Source organism: Numenius arquata, chromosome 2 (genome assembly GCF_964106895.1).
Source record: "Numenius arquata chromosome 2, bNumArq3.hap1.1, whole genome shotgun sequence".
In the NCBI taxonomy this organism is placed as follows: Eukaryota; Metazoa; Chordata; class Aves; order Charadriiformes; family Scolopacidae; genus Numenius; species Numenius arquata.
Window position 1 is genome coordinate 54,310,423 of NC_133577.1, and position 21,548 is coordinate 54,331,970.

A 21,548-nucleotide genomic window follows, 5' to 3' on the forward strand; every position below is an offset into this window, starting at 1 on the left:
TTGTCCCTCCTACACAGTTTTCTGGGATAAAAGCTTACTTGGATAGGTAGTTCAACAGTTTGCAGTCAACAGGATTTACTGCTCTCAACTACCCTCATGATCCATACATATTTTACAGAATTACTGGAAAAACCAATCAGGAACGGCTAGAGACATCTCTCTCATTAAAGAAAGTAGATCTCCTGTCTTGGCATGCTAATATGTTTAAGCAGTACTGCGTTTGCCCTTGTAGGAGCCTGAGAACAGCAGGTCTTGTGCTAAAAAACAAAGCTTCCATCCAGTTCTTCCAGTTCTCAGGCCAGTGGTAATAGCTGCAGACTCCTGCACTTGCCCCACGACCTTTACTTTTAATTCTTGTCAATCAACAGACTATTAACGGGAATCAACTGCAATATGGTGCTTATTTTTTTTTTTTCTCCAAACAAAAAATGTCTCAAATCAATAATAGTAAAACTCTTCAAATACATTTATTTGTCACTGATGAAAATACTGTACAATACCCAAGAAAAGGGGTGGGGAAAGGCAATGTATTAGGACTGGCTTTCATCAACGTCTTTGTCTGGATCCATCTCTGCAGCTTCGCTCTCCTGTTGCTGTTTTTTCCAGAGTTTAGCCATGGCAAGCAATTTGAGATTAGGCTGATTGGCAGTATCTTCTGGGAAAATATAATCATAGTATTCCTCCCAGCCAGCATCAGACTAGGGAAAAAAAAAAATAAAATACCACAAAGCAAGTTTAATTTACATGTTAATGTTAGCTATTAGAAGGTGCTTCTAATAAGCAAAACAGTGAGATAAAATTAAAATCAATGTTTGTTAGACCATAGCAGCTGAAAAACAGCTGAAACCAATGAGCTGCACGGCTGTAAGGCAGAACTGCTTCTGCTGTGCATAATGAGCAGGCAGATTTGAGGGACAGCCTGGCTAGTTTCCCAAGCAAAGTTAAGAAACAAACACTATCTGCACAGTACTACCTAAAGGCATTTTGATTTGGCCATAGCAGGAGTTTAAAGTAAAGACAGCAGTGAGCACTAGGTACAAGTATCTGACTCTGAATTGATGCCCCCCCAGCCTGCTGAAGAGCAAGGAGCTCAGCAGTACATGTTTCGGCCAATGCTTTCTCTTCAATTACTGCAGTAAAATATGCATGCAGTTATAGCATCCATCACAGCTGACTTTGTTTTGTGTACCAAGACCCCAGCATAAAGCCACCAAGGACTCAAAGTGACTACTTGCATAATTTTTCCTCTTACCCCATCTTCAGCCTGCAGTTTTCTCCTCTTCTTTATTTTCTCAGGCATAAGCTTATCTATCCTCTCTTTAGTGGTATCAGTTCCAAACTCCTCTTCAAAGTTTCTCCAGGATTCCAGAAGCATGACTCTCTCCTCTTTCTCTTCGCAGTTTCGCATTGCCTTATTAGCCTCTTCATAGATCTGCCGGCATCTTGACAAACTCTCCTCCTTTCCTGCAGACAGCTCAAACTGGGCAAAGCTGATCCATACCTGTGGTGAAAGCAAATCAAAACCAAGCTGAAACCTCCATTCTGAAGTCTGAGAGCCAAGTGATTGTTTCGAAAAACAAAGCAGCCAAAAAAGCAGATGTCAATGCAAGTCTAAAGTACTTTTTCGTAAGCAGATATCTAGAAAATTCATGTTTGTTCCACCAGTGTGAGATTTGCTTCATTTTGGCGAGAGAGAATATTCATGTAAACTACACTGACAGATTTCCTGCGGTTGTTTCAAATCAACATAAACCTGTCTGAATTTAATCAAATGACAGCACCTAACTACACTGGACAAATCACAACAATTTTTATCGTGCATTGTTTTTCCAACTAAAATTCCAAAGCCACTCAGAAGGAAGAGGGCTGCTTGGAAACCTTCTGCAAAGCCTTCTTTCATGTAAGATACACCTGTTGCAATACGTAATGTAGAAATGTCTTTCCCCTCTTTGTGGCACAGGCATGGGACTGAACTCAGGCTCACTGTTGATTCGAAAAAGCCAGAAAACCAAAGCAGCCGAGGCTTTTTCTCCACTGTGGACCAGACTGAAGACCGGTTCTGTTCTGCGTCCCCATACACACCTTAACATGCTGCGTCCGCTGAAGTAATCTGCGGTAAAGATTTCTTGTTTTCTCATACTCTTCTTGCTCAATTTCGAAGTCAATGTAGGATTTCCAAAGAACCTGCAAAAGAGAAGTCTCTCACTATTTTCATAGCACACTGAGATAATGAAAAGGAAAAAAAGAAGAAAAAAAGAAAAAAAGAGGAGCATAGATAAAGGTGAAATTTCTCTGAAAAAAATTTCAGAGATCAGAGTATTTATTGATTGTACAAGCTAGGATTAAGACTCAGCAATATTAATTCTTGTGCACGTAATCTATTTAGCTTACTCCTGTAAGCATGTTTCTCCCCCACCATGTGTTATCATGGGTTGCATAGTCCTGCATACCCTGCTAAGAAACAGATGCTAAATTAATGAGACACAGGCTAAGGCATTATGGAAAGCAGTTCTGATCAAGCTGGTAGATTATTTACATTTTAATTAGCCACACTGCGTAACAAATACCTCAAAATGGTGCCAACTGTAAAGTTCTTCTACCCCCTTACCTCTGGCATGTCTAGCCGGGGCTGGCCAATGGCCAACTCATATATTGCACGAGCTCTATCAATATCGCCAAGAATGGTCTCTAGTTCTGCAAATTTAATCCATGATGTGCAGTTTTCCGGTGCAAACTCCAGGAATTTTTCATACAGCTTTCGGCAACGATCAAATTCTCGCAATTGTAACTCCAATTCAATATAACCTTTAAACAGTTTGTTTTTTGGACATTTACCTATGGATGTTCCCTGTTAAGCAAAAAAAAAACCCAAAAACCACTTTAAAGATCTTGCAAGGAAAAATCCCACTCTATTTTCTAAACATTTGTTTATTCTCCAGTATCTGAACTAAAATTAATTTTTGAGCAATTTGGTTAGATTTCATACTGGCTCTGATCAGTGTCTTAAAAAACAACGTCTGCAAAATGAGTGTGCATCCTTAAATGTCAAGAAAAAGTCTGAAAGCAAGAAACCTTCTAACTTGTTACACTTTCACGTAAGATGGATTCCCCACAAACCATGAGTTGAAACTCACCCTGGCTCATCAAATGAACAGTTCATCTTGCATCAAAAGCTGAAGAAAACATAGTACCAGTCTTCCAGGCAAGCAGTTCCCAAGTATCTTATAAAAAAAATTGTATCAAGACAAACTGTCTCCTGGACCGCCACTGCTACTCATCATCGCAAGAATTGAGAACGGGAACATCTGACAGGTATGTAGTGAGCTTCACTCTTGGAGTCACTTCTGTAGACCACTATTATCTATTAAGCACTGCAGCCTCTGTTCCTTCAAGCCAATGTGAGTTAAATTATTTCAGATCAAAATCCCTTACTACAATTCTCCTGCACAACTTTCCTACCCATTGATTTTCTTGGTACTTAGTAAAAATGGAGGAAACCACCACTTGGGAACACCTAATTGGTCACCATTATGGCTCTCAAACTCTATAAATGCCTTTTCTATTTCAAAATATGCTCGGTTCTTCCTCACACACCCCTCACTGCTAGCATAAACTCCAGCTGATCTCCTGTCTCTACGTCCCAGCGTCTCTCAGGTCTTGAGAAAACAAGGAATCCACACACCATCTGCAGCCAGTGAAAGTAAGGCAGAGCAAGGCACTGTCTCCATGCCGACGAGAGCTTCGGCATCAGGAGCTGGACCTCCTCTTCTGCATGCTGACAGTGAAGGACCCTGACCTCAGGACAGGAATAAGGTTTCTTGCCAAAGAGGTGGCTCAAAGTCGACTTGTTGCAAAAGAAAGAAAGAAACCGCTTGCCAAATCTAGGTCCAGTCCAAAAAAAGTATTATGGCTGCCAAAGCATCCTTTCCAGAATCTCCTGTATCATTTACCCCTAAATAGAAGAAGGCCAGAAACAAGGTACCAACTGTTGACTATGGTAATGTTGAGCGACGGTATCTTAAGCCAAGCTAGGACAGCAGAACACTTCAGGACAGATGGTTGTCTTCTCCTGCAGGGAGACAGTAACAGCCTCACAGGGGACTTAACCCTTCCTTTTGTTCTGGTCAAGGGCAGGAGTCCAGCTCAAGAGACAAAGCTTTACTGGCACATTGCGGGCAGCCTTGGTCCAGCGTCAGCTACAGATGGCCATTCACGTTTATGCTCTAATCACTGCTGTGCCATGGGGTTGATGGAAATCCCATCAGTTTCCTTGTTAAAGCCAAACCACCTCAATCATTACCAATATTAGCTTTTTCTAAAAATTTTAATGCTGTCACCGAGCTTATTTAGAATATCTGAATTGTAGGAAAAGAAAGCTTTTAATTTCAAAAGGATTTGATGCCAAAACGTACTCCACTGCTCTCTGACATGCCGATATTCACACAGTGAACTCTACAGAGAAGCTCCCAAGCCTGCCCAAAGTCCCCGTGATTGCTTCTACCAGCAACCTGGTGGCTGGGACTCAAACACTCTATTCGACAAATCTTAGGTTTATTTAAAATGCTATTGTTTGTACAAGTATCATCTAAACAAATCGGCAGCAGTTAAAAATTTCCAAGTGCACTAAGCTGGTTTGGGTGCTCCTGCATTCAGATGTGTGTTTTGTCAGCTGAAACGAGAAAGCTACATTCATTTCTGCCCAAGGCTAATTCATCATATCAAGCTATGCTTCTTTTTAAATCATACATGACAGTAAATACCGGTCCCTGCAGACTTCTCAGATGCTTTATTTAAGTGGATTAAACCAGTAATTTATAAAGGACAATTTAAGATCTTTAAATGCCATTCCCTTGTTACTGTTAGTTAGTAAAGTCAATTATGGAATTAACGAAAGCTTACCAAAGCTCTTCTGGCAAGTGGAAGATTTTTCTGGCGTATTTCAAATTGAGCATACAGCAGCCATATTTTGGCAAATGTAAACTGAAAGAAAAAGAACAATGTGATGCTTGGGTTAGAAGCTTAGTAGAAGCTTAGGGTTGGAACTGCATATGTTCATTAGCAAAATAATCACACTGTCTATACAAGATGTTACTGCTACTGCAGTTAATTGCATTTGACCTCAGTGTTTTCCTGCTAAAAAGTTGAAAGTTCATACCCCTGCTCTCTAAAACAGGACAATATACTCTACCACTGGATGAAAGCAAAAATAGCCAGGACAGAAGTCTTTTCAAACACAGAAAATGGTTCATTAACCAATCGATTGGCAAAATATCAGCTATCACTGAATCAATTATTAGCTAATCAACTTTTAATAATTACAGATTAATCCTAATCTACACATCTGATATTCAGATGACACGATTAATGACAAACTAGAAAAGGAAGTACATGATCTAAGATTTCTTGACATTCCAAGGCAACGCCTTGGAATTGTTCTAAGGTAAGATTAATTGTTCTAAGGGTTTGGCCACACAGATATTTTAGTTAAAACTCACTGGCAATAAATGCCCACAAAACTAAAAAAAAAAAAGTCTTGAAGACTGATTGTAATGGGGAATACACATCTGAAAGATATAGGATCCCATCTTGGGAATTTTAATTCAAGACTCGATACAAACAGCTGGCAGAACCATACCTTCTTGTGGGGAATGAGCTCAATACAAGCCTGATACACCTGTCTGGTTCGTTCTCCATCCTGTAAGAACAGGGAAAATTAAATACTTTCTTCACTGCTAAGATTACACTACATTTTGATTTGTGCAATGATTGCAAAACTGCAGAACAGTATTTTTAAATCGTTTAGAATCATGTATACCCAAGATATAAAAGTACTTATCTACTCAGTGTGCATGATTCGAAGATGGTAACTTCTGAGAATCAGTAAGAGTCATCTTTTGAAAAGAAGATTCAACACAAAGAACTAGACAATAAAACTAGGAGTGTCCCTATTGTGTGTGTGTGTGTGGAAGTATTTTTTTCTTTAAAAGATGTTGAATTGGTATACTGTACTACAATTCTATGAAATAAAGAGCAGCTATAAAGTTACATGCCTGATTTTCCTCTATCAGGCATAATATTCTATATTTCTAGAATATAGAATATAATATTCTATATTCTAATATAATAATAATATAATCTTCTAATATCATTATATACTTACACAGCCTCAAAAAGCCACTATAGCAAGAATTTGACTGCTTCACAGAACAACTTCACAAATAGTTTTGTTAAATACAGAACTACGTTGAAAGTTCAGGTAACAGCCTGGAACAGGCAATTCAGATGGGATAGAAAGACCCACTTTGCTTTTATTATCAGCATGTTTCTGGATGAATTGGGGTGAAACTGAAATATTTTTTCCCCTATGCATGAGAGGGAAAAATTAAGGGGGAAACCCTTCCATACTTAACTAGCAAACCCAGTAGCTAGTTACACAAAACAAATAAGGCATAGTATTTTTAATTCTCACTTTTCTTATTAAAATATCTGTAGCTATTTAATATAAGGAAAATACATGGGAAGGAAAGAAAAAAAACTGAGTTCTTCCTACTTGCCTTTGCCTCCAGCTCTTCATATAATGCATAGTTAATCCAAAGATAGATGTATCTTTTCCAGTGTCTTTTCTCTTGAATTGGGGGAACATTGGCGATGGCTCTTTCATACACTTCTCGGACAGTCTCAGCATCTGTGTCACTTTCAACTAACCTCAGGTAGTCAAACCATGCATCATAATTATGTGGATTTGCCTTCCAGAAAGATGGGAGCAGAGAAATGGGAAAGAAACTTCAGTAACCACAAATAACAGACCCTGTTCCTTTACTTACAGTTTTTATTCAGAATTTCTCCTTTAAAATAGATCATCGGAATATTAATCAAAAGTGTTGGTCTCAGGTGTGCTTAATTAAGCTACAGCTTTTAGGCTAAAGTGCATTTATGTCTTTGATTTTACCTACAAACATTCTTTGAGTGAATATATAAAAACAAACTGAACTGTGAGAAGGGGAAATGATGAAATATGCAGTATTCACTGAACAGCAGATAAGTGTGGCGCACCTGTTTTCTCACCAAAAGGTATTTAGACACAGGTGAAGTGTCCCGTCACAGTTACTGTGTAACAGAAGTGAAGAAGTTTGTCACAAGCTAAACAGCATTATCCCCTAAGATGACTGTGAAGGGTACGGAGCTCCACAATCTACATTAGAATGCAGAAAATAAAAAGCAGTAAATGCAAGTATTGTTGGAATTCTGCCTCCAAAAAGAACACCGTTCTCTTGGTATTTTCTTGGACTGAGCGTCAAGGATAATGTAAAACTCATCAGCCTTCATATCATGACACACTCAAGTACGTTAAGCAGTAGCTGGATGAACGATGAGGCCAGAGGATATTTGGAATAGTATACCTTCACTTCCTCTTCATACTGGAATCTCCTCTTGCTGACAATGATGTCTTCAATTCCCCTTCTGTCTCCAAACTTCTTCTCAAAGATGGTGTAATTCTTGAAGAGATTTTGGGCATCCTGTTTTGGAATTCTGTCCAAGGCGTACTTGTAGATGACCCTTACTCTTTCAAACTGAAAATATTAAATATCATTTGAGTAATATTTACAAAGTGGCTTCTGTCCTCCCTCACAGTTTCTCAATGAGCTTTTGGCAATATTTAATAGAATGGTGAATCATAGAATATCTCAATGTAAATGACTGTTTTAGGACAAGACTACCACAGATCTCCCTGAAGAGTAAACTTCGGAAAAAAAATATAAATCTATAAATATCAAAACCTACAATTTCTTATTCATTTACAGGTCTGGAATATTTAACTTATTTTTAAGAGGTTGTAGCTTTAGGTTCACAGAATGTTTTCAATTGCCTAACGGACTGGGCACTTTAAAGAGACCATCTGGGAAAAAACATGGCTAAATTTTTTTTTTTTTTTTTTTTGTTAGCATGCAAGCCTACAACCTGTCAGGAGCTTACAAATCTGAGGATATGTATTTGATCCGATGACACTATTCTCAGGCTTGGCAGATTTGGTGCCCGCCTTTCTTAGAACATATTTCCTTGATATCACCAGAGGGCGAATAGAAGATATGCAAAAAATTGTCTCCTTAACTCAGACTACAACACCTCATACAATGCTGAAAAACACAAGTATTGCAGTGAATGTTAAGTGACCTAGAGTTTGATATTCAAGAAGAAATCTTGGGGGGGCACTTGGTATTAGTCTGATGTATTATCAAGAAGCTCTTACTTCTTTCTGGTTCTCCTCAAATTTTGCGAAAGCCACATACAACTGCTCATCCATATGCTCTTCTCCGAAGAACTCCACTGCCCTTTCATATACTTTCCTTGCATGAGCAAAATAACTGTGCTTCTCTTCAAAGCGGGCATATTTGATCCAGTTCTTAACATCAGGATGGACAATAACAAGTAGAGCTATGTTAAAGAAACAGTGGTGGTTGAATTGGACATTCAAACTGCATTCTTCCCAGTGACTACAGGGTCATGGACTATTTGAAACAACTCCAAAGGATGGCATATGCAAAGAATGCAGCTGGGAAGAAGACAAGAAACAGCTTTGTGCCTTAGCAAAAACTTAAAGAAAACTTAAAAAGGAATAAAAATCAGGCAAGGGTCAGGGAGAAGTCTAAGGAGGAGAAATCTGAAAAAAAAAAACCACTGCAAAAAAGCTGGAAGCATGAGTGCATTTAAGTATCCACTACTGTGGCAGGATGTACATTCACTTAACTGAATCTGGAGGCATATACTAAACGTGCTTTTAATATCTACTGCAGGCTCTCAGCTTACTCCCAACACACCACAGTAAAAAAGAGCACAGGGACATAGCTGGAGACAGAACAGATAAGACAGACATGAAGAATGCGGGCCTCAACTTAGGCAGGTGTTGCGATGCATAAAAAAAGGATATATCTCTCATAAATGGTACGCGCCCTGTCCACCTCCTTGTATCTCAGCTCAAAGTTAATGTAGGAATGCCAAGCTTGCTCTTCTGGTTGCCACTCCATCCAACGTTCAAACACCTGACGTGATCCAGCAACATTCCCCAACATCTCTTCCATGTAAGTATACTTATACCTTAGAAAACAAGATCAAGATTTATAAACACATTGTAAACACATAAATCAAAGGATTTTTTGAGTGCTTAATAAAAGCATTACTGAGATTTCTTCACCAATTTCCCACCTGCACTGCAGAAATGCCTATAGATACTGTTGTGATTGGCAGCATGCAGGCACGCTAACATCCTTCTGTCCCAACACTCTTACCACTTGAAAAGCAAACCTTTCCAAACTTAAGCCTTCCTCTTTTTTTCAGACTAGTCTAAAGACTTGAAGAAACAGAAAAAAATGCTCTTTTGAATGATACCAAAATAGAAAAATGATCAGTAGTCTTTGGGGGCAGAAGCAACGCGCCACTCTCTGTAAACATACCAGAACTGGTTGACCCTGGGAAGGGTGGTAATGGCTCGATCCCAAATGTTTCGTGCATGATTAACCTGGCGGTTCTTCATTTCCATTTCTGCATATTTCAGCCAGAGCGTAACATTTCTGTAGTCTACATCTAAAGCACGCTCGTAAATGGAACGGGCTCTGGAAAGCAAAGAGAAGTAAGTTGTGTATATAACGTGCCTCCAAGACTTTGATGGTGTTTGTCAACTTGCATCTTAAAAAGTTTATAAGAGATGTTTGCAGATGCATCGTAATTACCTCTGTATTTCTTTTAGGCTTTCCTCCCATTGTGCGTACTTTATCCAGTTACTGATAACAGTCCTGTTTTTTCTTATGTTATCTTCAAAAGTCTGAGGAGAAAATTATTTCTGTAAGTAAGAAATCCCTCTGTGCAGGCCAATCTTGTTATAAATGGCTTATGGAATATTACTATTATTGGAATGAACTCCAAATGTCTTACCCCCTTTCAGACGTAGTAACAAATCATACTCAATACAACACTCTCTAAAAATTGCATAACAGAGAAGCTAGAAGTGTAACCTGATACCTGAAAAACTGATGGAATAATAACTGACAGCACTAAAATCTTACTTTTTTTTTCATCTCCCGCTTAGTGTTTCAATAGCAACATTCCCCGGGCAAATGGAATCCAGTCATTGCAGACAACTCTGAATGTACATGGACACACTGCACAAGTTTATTCACTTTGACCTTTATGTACTGTTGCTCTAAACTTCTTTAAAGCAAGATGCCTTATTCTTATTCCCTGGATTTAATATGCTGGCATCAAATGTGCTAGACAAATTTCACTGCTCAGTGCAAGGCTGAGGGCATCTTCAGCCTTATGTTTGGCTACTGCCAGGATCAATGCTATTGGTATTCAACATGTAGCTAAACATAGTTTAACAGAGTTAATGTGGTGGCTCATTACTGCCATTTATATGAGAAATGAAAAAAGATAATATGAAAAATTGTTTTTGCAGCACTGTGGTGTTTATCGTCTGACTCCAGTTGCTCCACATGTGCCAGAGTGAGGCACACCAGCATCCAGGGCAGTAAGACCAGAACCGTCACGAGGAGTCCTAGACACTACGGTAAGGAGGGAAATGAACATCCACTCAGGGCTGAGTAATGGGATGTTGTGTTGTTGTGCTACAACAGTCACCAGTTCTGAACATACGCGTACATACTTAAGCGAACAACGGTCCTAATTTATGTTGGCTGTATCTGAAAAATTGTTCTGTACTGGAAACATTTGAAGTTCCCTGTTAAGGATATGTTTGCTTTGCTGATCCAGGACAGCAATTAGCAGAAAATTAAAAGAAAACTGTAGATAAGTTTACACAAGCAAAGCAAATCTTTTAAATAAAAAAAGAAAAAAAAATATACCTGCAATATCACACACAAAATAGTAAGGTTTTTAAGATAAGTATCAAACATAATGGTGATTAGTGTGGAAAGTTGTGGTCTAAAGTGTGCCAAATAATATCGTAATTGTACAGAACAGAAATATCACTTGCAAACACACTCTGTATTCTTTTAAACAGCTGAGGTGGAAAAAACACCAGCATTCCTGTAAAGCTTGCGAATGTCCTGTCATGCTGACTGGCCAGCTATCAGTGGTGATAAACAAACTGTATATCAACCATGTAAGTAATTACTCTTCCAGTGTTCTGAACACCTTGAACATGGTCACACGTGATATGTTGTGTATGACCAAATTCTATGTTAAACAACAGATGTTTAATGTACAATTTTTGCATGAAGGTAGCATTTTCTGGGCAAATGTTAGGGGGTTTTTATGAATTGCTGTTCATCTGGAAAATCTACACGTAATATAGGCTACATCTTGTTTAAATTAAAAAAATAGTAAAATTACAAGCATCATGACTATAATTATTATTTTTTTTTGCCTTTACCTTCCTTTTCCGAAGTTTATAGTCATTTAGCTCTTCAACATCTGTGATCTTCTGTTGAGGTGGTGGTGGAAGAAGTTCAAGCTCTCTCTCTTTTGCCTCTCTTAAAAGCTGTTCTGCTGTGATCTGAACTTCGGCGGGTGCTTTATTTTTCACCTGTAAAGGAAGACGGCTTGATACACACTTCCCCTTCTAATACAAAACTGGCAAATCCCCTCATGACTAATTTACTCCGGTGGCTTCAGTATTCACTGAAGAAGGATCCGGAGACAACCCCCCCCGACAGGGCCAGCACCAGCCTGGGGCATCAGGAGAGGCAAAACTTCCAGAGGCCGCAGGCGGCTCCGCTCTCCCGGCCCGGCGGGGCCCGGCCGCTCCGGGGCGCCCGGCGCTGCTCCAAGGACCACGGCCCGGCCGCCTCGGCCCCCCTCCTAACCCCCGGCCACGGGCCCGCCACCGCCTCTTCTTCCTCCTCCTCCCCGGTACCTTCGCCACTTTGGGGATCCGCTGCTTCCCGGCCGCCGTAGACGCCATCTTGCCGCCTCTCCCTGCGAGCCCCGCCCCCGTCACCTCTGACCTCACGCAGCGCCGGCGGGCGTCGTTGCCGGAGTAACGGCGGCGCGTCCCGACGCCAGCAGCGGGGCGGGGGCCGGTCGGTCGGTCGGTCGGTCGGTCGGTCAGTCAGTCAGTCAGTCAGTCTATCTGTCTGTCCGTCCATCCGTCCTGGCCGCACCCGGGAACGGGACTCCCCGCCGCAGCGGGAGGGAGGTGAGTGCCCGGTGCAGCTGGAGCGCCCCACACCCCCCCCAAACGGCGCCCCCTGGCGGCTCGGCGGACGGGGGTGGGAACTCCTCCTGCCCGTGGGGGCTGCGGGCGCCCCGGGCCCGGGGGGCTGACGGCCCTGAGAGCGGTGACTGCGGTAGGGTCCCTGCTGCCGGGGGGTGGCCCGAGAGGTGTTAATAGCGTGGGCGTTAAACTCCTGTCCCGCTCCTGTCAGGTGAGCGAGCTCTGCCCGGTCCGGGGACCCAGTCACCTGCCTCCGGGCTTCGGAATTGGGGTCTTGGCCTTTCCGGGGGCGGGAACGGCGGACAGGCCGCGGTCCCTGCTGCTGAGGCCAGCCGTGAGGTGGGTGTCACCTGCCGTCTCTCCAGGTGTCCCGCAGAAGTCCTGCGAGATGCACACCTGTGGTGTGGATGTACGTGTTTGGAGTCAGTAATAGGAAAAAACCCACACTTGTGCTTAAAAAGAGAGTATTCATTTAAGGAGGCAGAGAGGAGGTTATTCTGAGCGCTAGTTTGGAGGAGGAATGGTTCTTTATCTGCTTGTTTTGCCAAGTCTCATCAATGGTATGCTGTCCATGCAGTAGAATCATGCATCATAGAATCATAGAATGGTTTGGGTTGGAAGGGACCTTAAAGATCATCCAGTTCCAACCCCCCTGCCATGGGCAGGGACACCTCCACTAGAGCAGGTTGCTCAAAGCCCCATCCAGCCTGGCCTTGAACCCCTCCAGGGATGGGGCATCCACAGCTTCCCTGGGCAACCTGTTCCAGTGCCTCACCACCCTCACAGGAAAGAATTTCCTCCTAATATCTCATCTAAATCTCCCCTCTTCCAATTTAAAACCATTACCCCTTGTCCTGTCACTACACTTCCTGACAAAGATGCGGGAGTTGCTGCAGGAACAGTGCATTTTCTTACGAAAAGGTACATTTTTAATGTGTAAATGCTGCTTTCTCTCAGTAGTGATTACATGAGCATTTCGAGCTTGTAAGGGGGAGCTAGTGGAGAAGGGGTGATATTTTTTTCAATGCTTTAAGTTAAACAATTGAATATGGGAACGTGGCAAATTGTTTTACTCAGTTGAAATAATCTTAATGCTAGACTTAAGTTCATTAATGACATTCTAAAATTCATGTTTATTTTGATATATGGAGTTGACAATTAAAAAAATAACTATTTTAGTAGTCTTACAGTTTGCAGTTACTTAATGACATGTATAATTGAATTATGTGGCTGTTTTCTTTGCTCATTTTAGGAATCATCTGTCATTTAGCCCTTATTATAGTTACCTTCCACTTCACTATGAAGTATATATATGCATCTTACAACTTCAGACATTTGAGAAGTTGTACACAAGCTAGTATTTTTTCCCTTGTAGATGCTATTGTTATACTCACTAATAAGTCTGCTCTAGTCTAGCTAATCCATTCTACATAACCACAATTCTGGTTACTAAGCACACGCGTTAAAACCTGCAGAGGTTTTGCCTCAGGCTGGTGCCAGGATCTCTTTGCAAATGTATTTTTGCATGACTGAGATCTGTGGTGTTACCTGTAACGATATCTTGACTGTGTGTGAAAGGTGTAGCTGTACACATGACTTTTTCTGTAGTTAAAAGGTCTAAAACTCCAGGTTTCCCTTGTTATCCCATTGTTGTTGGGATGTGTGGGACCTAATAACTGGGCATTACATCTGGGTTTGGAGCCAATGTTAGAAATGGCTATTGTGTTTGGTAGATTGGTAAGTGTGTTCTACTATTCTAGGTATGTTGCTTTTTTTTTTTAGTTAGTAAGGCTATATTTTGCACAAGTGTGTATAAGAAACTGCAGAAAATTGTTGCGTTTGGTCAATTTGTTTTACATGCCTAATTCTTGATTATGTCAGAACAGGCTACAATATTGAATAGCAACACAACTGAAAGATAAATGAACTGTTTGTTGATAGTCACAGATGGTCTGAATGCCTGTTGCCCCTATGTGTTCTGAAATTGCTAGGTGTGTCAATAAATCACTTGGACCTCGCAAATTCTGTGAATATGGAACCACAAAAAAGTTTTTCTTCTGGGCAGGGAAGCTACAGAGCTTTCAACTCCTCCTGAAATTTAAGCATTGCTGTTGACTTAAAAAGAAATTTGAGGAGCTGTTTCGGACAATATACACTTAACTCACCTAAACTGCTCTTTAATGTTACCAGGGCATTCTTATCCTGACTGTTTGCAGCTGATCCTCCCAACCCTGTAGGCTTAAGGCTATTAAGTTTGAAATTATTAATGATGGTCACTGTTCTGATAGATAACATGCAAATACCTATAAATGAATAAATCTAAAAGCAATTTATAGCCTATTAAAAACATTTATTCCCTGTGTAGTGTGGAGAATACATACAATAGGCATGATTACCTTCTGTATGTCTACTTGTGCACTGTTTGCATGGTGTATTTTTGTGCAGGCAGTATGTCTTTTTTTAGAGGTCTAGAGAAACTAGGCACTTAAATCCATCCGAATCGCACTTCTTCACAGTTTGTATAAAAACCCATTTCAAGTAACTATGTTGAACATGGGTTGCAGCGGGATCTGCCAGAACAGCAACGTTTTCTTTCTTTCTTTTTGCAGTCTGTAAAATGACTACATTAACTTCTTCAAGAGGAAATACAGAAGTGGTCAGTGCCAGAAGAACAGAATCACGTGATGTTTCAGATATTATAGGACTCTTCAACGATTTTACAGATGCAGTTTTTGGAAGGATTGATGTCATGTACCTCTTGTAAGTAACAGTATTTTAGGGACATTATATTACCTTTCTTGGAGGAAACTTCAAGAAATTATTTTACGTTTAAAATGGCAGAAAATGCTATGAGCCTTTACATGGTGTGGCATAATGACTCTTTATGCTATTCACAGAAAGGGAAAGAAAATCTGCTTCCATCTCTTCTCTGTGTCACACATGCACGACTTTGTGCAAACTTGGATCACTGCTGCCAGTATGGTGGACAAGATTTGACTCTATACTAGCTTTCTTTTTATAAAAGTTCAGGAGAAATACTTTTGAATAAAATCTGATGAAACCATCAGATTCCAGTGTCTGCTGTCTGCCAGATCTAACAAAATCCTTTTCCCTGTTGGAGAGCGATCAGAAGTAGAGGGGCAGGGACTAGGGTTTTTAATCTCTGCGTGGCCATGACTGTTCTGGTTTTTTTCGTGTGTATGTCTAATTCTTTTCCTTCTCTTCAAGTTTCCTCTTAATGAAAGGAATTAGTTATTTTTTGTCTCTCATTATTCTACATTGGGAGACAGGGTCTATCTGCCATAAAATATGTTTCAGTATGCCTTTTTTTTTCATGCCCCCGAGATACCTAATATCCTCCATTGACATCTGTATCCTAGCTGCTTGCATGGCAATGTCCTTAGCAGAAATGAGTGGTTGTAGAAGTCTTTTGTTACCATTTCTTCATCCCATAGTGATGAATTTCTTCATCCCATAGTGATGAGCCTTCTGCGCTTCATCTTTCTGTGCAGTCATGAACAGCAGACAGAGAGAGACTGTGTCAAATGCTGATGGTTTTGTTTTGAACCAAAAAAACTTTGGTTTTTTTTTCCACTTGACTTAATGGCAAACATCTTGTATACCAGCTATTTGGGCTAAAAATACAGATGTAGGAAGAAACATATGAAGAAGAGGGAGCATTTAAGTCTTGCATATCAAATTCATAGTAATGAGGGTTTAAAAAGTCATGTGAAATGTTATAATGCCATAACACAGTAAATAAAGATTTGGAATTGAAGCAATAATGTCAAGTTAGGATGTGGGTAATGAAGTTTTATTGAGACCTGATCCTGGGAGAACTTTAGAACATGGTTAGCTTTGCTGTTCTAACAAGGTTGGTAACTTTTCTTTTTGTACTTTCTTCAACTTCTGCAAAATTAAACTGTTTTCACAGAGAAAAATCCAATCTTGCTTTGACACTCTGCAATGAGAAGAATGAGGTTATAGCCCATGCTGCTTTTCTGGACTATCCAAATTGGAATATCACTGATCAGTCTGATTGGGAATCATTCTTACATGAAAACTACATTAACAATAAATGCACTGTAAGTAAATGGTGTGGTTTTTAGTTGCGTTTTCATTTAAGCCTCAGGTATGAAAAATATGCATGGATATCTAAAATCTAATTTAGGTAGATTTGAGGCATTGGGGTGTAGAAGGTGATTATCGGTTTCCTTACTAAACTCTGAGGTGCTCATAAGTTCATGAGTAGTGCCTGTGCTTTTGCCACTACAGTAACTGAGGGCAACTGTAAGGATGCCACTCAGGCAACACAAGTCCTTTCTTTGCCAGACACATGCAGAACATGTCTGATGCGTTGTGATAGGAATATTTTTTTTTCATTCAAACACCTGTCCGGCTCTGGTGTTAGCTAACAGAACATTTACTGCGGGGTAGAGTTCTTGATCTGAGGTAATTTTCAATATAAGGGAACTGGAATCCTCATTTCTCACCTTTTGGAATAAAGTTTTGCTGTTTTACAGGACTGAATGCAAATTTACTGTCTTCGGAGAAAGAATAAGGGACAGGGAGTGTACCCCTGCTTGAAGGATGGTGGCTTACACTGGGTGGAGGACCACACGGGCATGAGTGTCTTGGTTCTGGAGTGAGCTTGTTTGGTGCTGGTGTGGAGATTGCTGCGCTCTGTTCTGTGTGGTGCCAGTTTTCATACAGGCTTCTTGGTCAAGTTTATTAATTACTCTTCGGAGTTATGTACTAGGAATAGGTACTTAGAAGTTCAGGATTCGAATGCTGCCCATGATGCAGTCCAACTAGGAACTAGAGCCTGTGATTGTTGAGAAAAGATGAAAAATGGTAACGATAATCACTCAAAAGCTAGGCAGCTTGTGCCAGGATAAGGTATTGGCAGTACTGAAATTATCTCTAGACAGTTCGTTCCTCAGTTTTCCAATGTTGTTTTGGGTGATGTTAAGCAAGGGCTTGCAGAAAAACTGACGAATACAGCAATTGTATTTGAAAATGCTGTGTGTGCTGTTAAAAGAAACAAAATTATTGCAGCCAAAGGGAGTATAGAAAAAACACCATGTAATTTTCTTGTAATCTGTTTTCTTTGTCACTTGAACAGTACTTTGTGTACAGGCATATTGCAGGCACAACCACTTCATTCACTGTGCAGCTGCAGCTGCTCCTGTTGGGTTATGCTGTGCTGTCAGTTCTGCAAGCTCTTCCTCAGGCACCCTGCTTCACAATCTCTTGCAGCAAAGCTGCAGCTGACTTCAGAGCGCAGGGGCATACAAAGAGAAAAGACTAAAAAAAAAAAAAAGAAAAAAGAGAGCTTGAGCACGTTAGGAATTACTACTCATAAACAGCAGTGAAAGGTACTTTGGAACATTGACGAGGAGCAGAACAACTCTTCTTTTTATAGAATGGAGATTATTTTCTGAATATGTACAGAAGATTCAGTACATCTTTTATGCTTCTGCACCGACAAAACAACTGAAGCTATTCTGAGCTGTAGCTTGGGGAGATACCGTTGATTAACTGCAGGTTAAATCCGTGCAGATGTACTTTACAAAAGTGAGATCTGAAAATAGGATTTCTTAAAAGTCTAGTTGACAAGTATTTATCCTAGAGCACAAAAATAATAAAATAGCTTAAAGGTCTAAACTAGGAATTGACTTGTGCAGAATTTAATTAGTGAAGATGCTTTACAGGATTGCCTGGTTACCATCACTATTCAGAAACAGTTACAGGCCAAATCTTGCCTCCTGGGCCTCTCTTGGACCTCAAGAACAAAACAATTTTTTTCTTCTTCTTCCTTTTTTTTCCGCATTTGAAAAACAAATGAAAAGTCTGATTTTTTTTTTTTTAGAAATGGCTTTTGTTGTTTATTCATGATAATAGTCTGTTGTCTTTGTGCTGGTCCATATACTGCATTCTCTATTAAAATCCTTCTGGCTCTAAAATTACTGAAATTTATTGGTGACTCTAGCCATGATGTTTTACTTGAATATTAAACTATTCAGAAGACCTCAAGTTTCCTCACTTAAAATATTTTTGTAGAAATATTTCATCTACAGGTAGCCCTTCACTGACCCAGCACTTGAAATTAACTTGCAAGAGAACAGCTGAATTAATAGCACTTTCCATTCCAGCACAAGGGTTTTCCAGGTTAACTGGAGGCATTTAGGATGGAGATGTCTTTTAGTCTGCCCTGTTTCTGCCTGGATATTTAATTGTGTCTAATAATGTAATCTTAAGATTTTGTAATTTTTCTTACTTCTTTTAAGGAAGAAACGTTTTAGGAGCATGAGAAGTATGTGAGCTTTTTTGTAAACCTAGAAAGAATGTCTTTATAAGCCAAATGTTAAATTAAATGCTGTTAGGATTTAATTGCTAATTGTCGTGGTTAAATTAAAATGCTGTTAGTCTGGAATTAATACTGTTAAATATGAAATGATTTATGTATGGTAGTCAAACAATAGTAAGCTTGAGTGTAAAAAAAAATATTAGAGAAGCACAAATTGTGATATAAAAAAAAATTCCTTTAATCACATAACTTTATCCACACATGTTTTGAAGTTATTTATATATGTGAAGCTTCTCATTTTGAGTAGAGATCATATATATTGGAAATAAACGTTCATATTAATACTTGGGTTGACTTAACAAATATTAGCTATGTGGTATTTAGATTTTCATTCCTCATTTTGTAGCCATTGAACACATTGTTCATGCATCTTTTTGTGGCAAAAGAAGACTATGCAGCTGGATGTTCCCAAGAAATTTTTAGGTGAGTTCATATGTAACTTTCTGTAGGGAAGCATGTGCACTCTTCTACCGTCATTTGGAGAGGCTATGGAATTTAAAAATGCCTTAAGGTGATCACTGGATGAAAATGAAATATCCCTCTGAACAGTCTCAGAAGGTAATAAAACATAACCTTGTATTAATCAAATCTGCACTGTTGGCTTTGAAACCAAGCTGTTAGAGTGCCAAGTATGCTTCCCAAACAGTGTGGATGTTTAGCTGTATCTTTGCAGTAATTTTCCACAGAAATAGTACTGCATTTGCAAGGCAGATTGATTTCCTTTTTCCTAAATTTCCACTTGTAAAAATCAAAGCGCGTGACTGAGCAGGAAGCTTAAAAAGCCGTAGATGTTTCTGGAATATGCTTGTTCCTAGGTAATCTATTGATAGCTTGTTAGCTACAGATTGTATGGTAAGGCTGCAAACAATACAGTACAAACAGCACAATATATTACTGTGTTAGCTCAGTACTCAAATATAACCATTGCTCAGGTTATTCAGTATACTCAGAATCTACGTCCATAAACACTGAATTGCACTTGGTGCTGCTGCTGTTGCTGTTGAATTTAGTTACTTTGTCAGGTCAAGCCAGCTCATCCAGATGCCAGGTCAGAGATCTACCAGCAGAGATCTGGCATCTTTATTTCTTTTCACTACTTGGCAGCTGATAAAAGAAGGAGAATGTTTAAAATCTAAGGATTAGGAAATTAAGAGAGAAAAAAGATAGAAAAAAAAAAACTAGTAAAAAAATGACCAGATGAATTTTATATGATCTTATTTGTCATCAATAAAATGTTTTAATTTTTGAGCCATTTGGATTCAGATTCATGAAGGAAGATTAGAGACACGGGAGAAAAGAATTTATATATTAAAAGACTAGCTGCTGTATCTGATTGATGAGTATAATGATGAAAGAATATGGTTATGTTATTTGTCCAGGAGAGCTTTTATCACAGTACCAGAACTGCAGTTTATACTTCTCTTCATACCAGCTGATGAGAATTTAGGTAAGAGTTTAATACTAGTTTATTCTTAAAATAAGGAGCACGATCTCAAATCTCATTATCATTAATATGCACTGTGTTGGTGGACTTTTTTTTTGTGTTTGTTTTTTTTTCTTTTAAATATTAAGAACAGCTGTCACTTTCTAAACATGCAGAAAGCACAATCTGAAAGTATCCTCTGATGGCCATACCTTGTAAAAGAGGTTTATGGGGTTCCATGTTTGCTCCAGCAGTCCATTCAGCAATCTACTCATTTCCTGCAGTCTTTACATTTGCTGAAAACAGATAGGATTTCAAACAGGAGTAAAGATCTCAGAAATAAATTCCTACAAGTTTTGTAAAGATTTTTTGGCTGAATAGAGATTGAAATCAGTCAGTGCTTATACTATGAGAGAAAATGACTAATAGGCCACTTGGCACATATATATCTGTGTATTCATAAGCACACACACCCATAAATTCATATGTCAGCCAGGCATCATGCCCATACATCAGAACCAGTCACATCAGGTACTTTCTCATATTTAGTCAAGTGAGTACAACATGGGGAGAGGACACTTTGGCGAGGGTCAGAAGGGATGCTAGAGACGTGGGAGGAAACCAGGATTATTTCTTTTAGAGCAGAGGTACAAAGGTGGCGAATGCACATCTTAATCAGAGAACAGCACCTGACTTGGAATTTCAGTCCTGAATTCATACTTATAAACCAAGCGTCTGCTTAATTACTGAATTTTTACATGGAGCTTTCCTTGAAGTAAACTGAAACCTTTTCTGATATGCCAATTTCTAAACATCTTAGTTCCAAGTCATGATAAAAAAAGCTTTGTAGTGGCGTGTCACCTACAGAAAACCTGTACCTGAGTAAAGGCTTTTGTCAAACCTACCCTAGCAACAGATGTCAACCTTCCTTCAACATAATGAGTCCTGACAAAGAGATTCTCCAGTGGCATATAGTATTGGTTGTAAGACTAGTGTTTTTGTAGGGATTCAATCCTCCCAATTTCTGTTTTCTTTGAAGAGAGAGATTTTTCTTATTCAGGTTTGGGGTGCTGGATTAATTAACAAATTAATCCTGTAACAATTCTTTCACATACTGTCATTTCTGCTTTGTTGCTTAACTTAAAGACTTAGAGTATTATACCATTTGTGGTTTAAGTTCAAAACTCCGTTTTCCTCAGTTTTGCTGATAATTTAAAATCTTACATAATGAGGTTTCTCTGTTGCTCCTAACAGATTTTTGTCCTTCACAGAGCCAGACATGGGAAGTGTCTTTGAAAAGATGATGACTGCTCCAGGTTCAGTAGTGGATAAAAAATTTACCTTGCTTGTGTGCCTCAGACATTGGTATCACCCACAGCTGTATGTTCGCAAAGCAAGGTAATGCAGTTTCTCCCTTCTACTTTTATGAGCAGATCTGTCTGGGTTAACTTGAAGAATTTTCTTTTTTTGGTTTATAGTATCAGTATCTTAAACTGCTATGATTTTCCTTGATAACCTAGTTAAGTAGTTTTGTGATTATGCTCTTTTTATTCTACTTCATCACAAGATTAAATGTATTTTTGTAA

General features: G+C 39.5%; 2 protein-coding genes across 2 annotated transcripts in view; one reads left to right on the forward strand and one right to left on the reverse strand.

Annotated features, from left to right (window-relative positions):
- Nucleotides 1-443: 443 nt before the first annotated feature.
- Nucleotides 444-11,957, reverse strand: CRNKL1 (crooked neck pre-mRNA splicing factor 1). Its single transcript, XM_074165316.1, has 14 exons — nucleotides 11,870-11,957; nucleotides 11,387-11,539; nucleotides 9,726-9,817; nucleotides 9,450-9,608; nucleotides 8,927-9,093; nucleotides 8,249-8,427; nucleotides 7,401-7,571; nucleotides 6,555-6,746; nucleotides 5,636-5,695; nucleotides 4,900-4,980; nucleotides 2,609-2,848; nucleotides 2,083-2,184; nucleotides 1,253-1,501; nucleotides 444-698 (listed from the first exon to the last, which is right to left on the reverse strand). Exons 1-14 carry the CDS (start codon nucleotides 11,915-11,917, stop codon nucleotides 531-533), a joined length of 2,061 nt encoding a protein of 686 aa, XP_074021417.1. The 5' UTR covers nucleotides 11,918-11,957; the 3' UTR covers nucleotides 444-530.
- A 2,805-nt stretch (nucleotides 11,958-14,762) lies between these two features.
- Nucleotides 14,763-21,548, forward strand: part of CFAP61 (cilia and flagella associated protein 61) — a 109,470-nt gene continuing 102,684 nt past the window's right edge. The window contains exons 1-5 of the mRNA XM_074162612.1: nucleotides 14,763-14,929; nucleotides 16,104-16,254; nucleotides 18,886-18,962; nucleotides 19,919-19,986; nucleotides 21,234-21,360. Of these exons, the coding sequence (XP_074018713.1) occupies nucleotides 14,787-14,929; nucleotides 16,104-16,254; nucleotides 18,886-18,962; nucleotides 19,919-19,986; nucleotides 21,234-21,360 (566 nt within the window). The 5' untranslated portion in view covers nucleotides 14,763-14,786. The remainder of the gene's footprint in view (nucleotides 14,930-16,103; nucleotides 16,255-18,885; nucleotides 18,963-19,918; nucleotides 19,987-21,233; nucleotides 21,361-21,548) is intronic.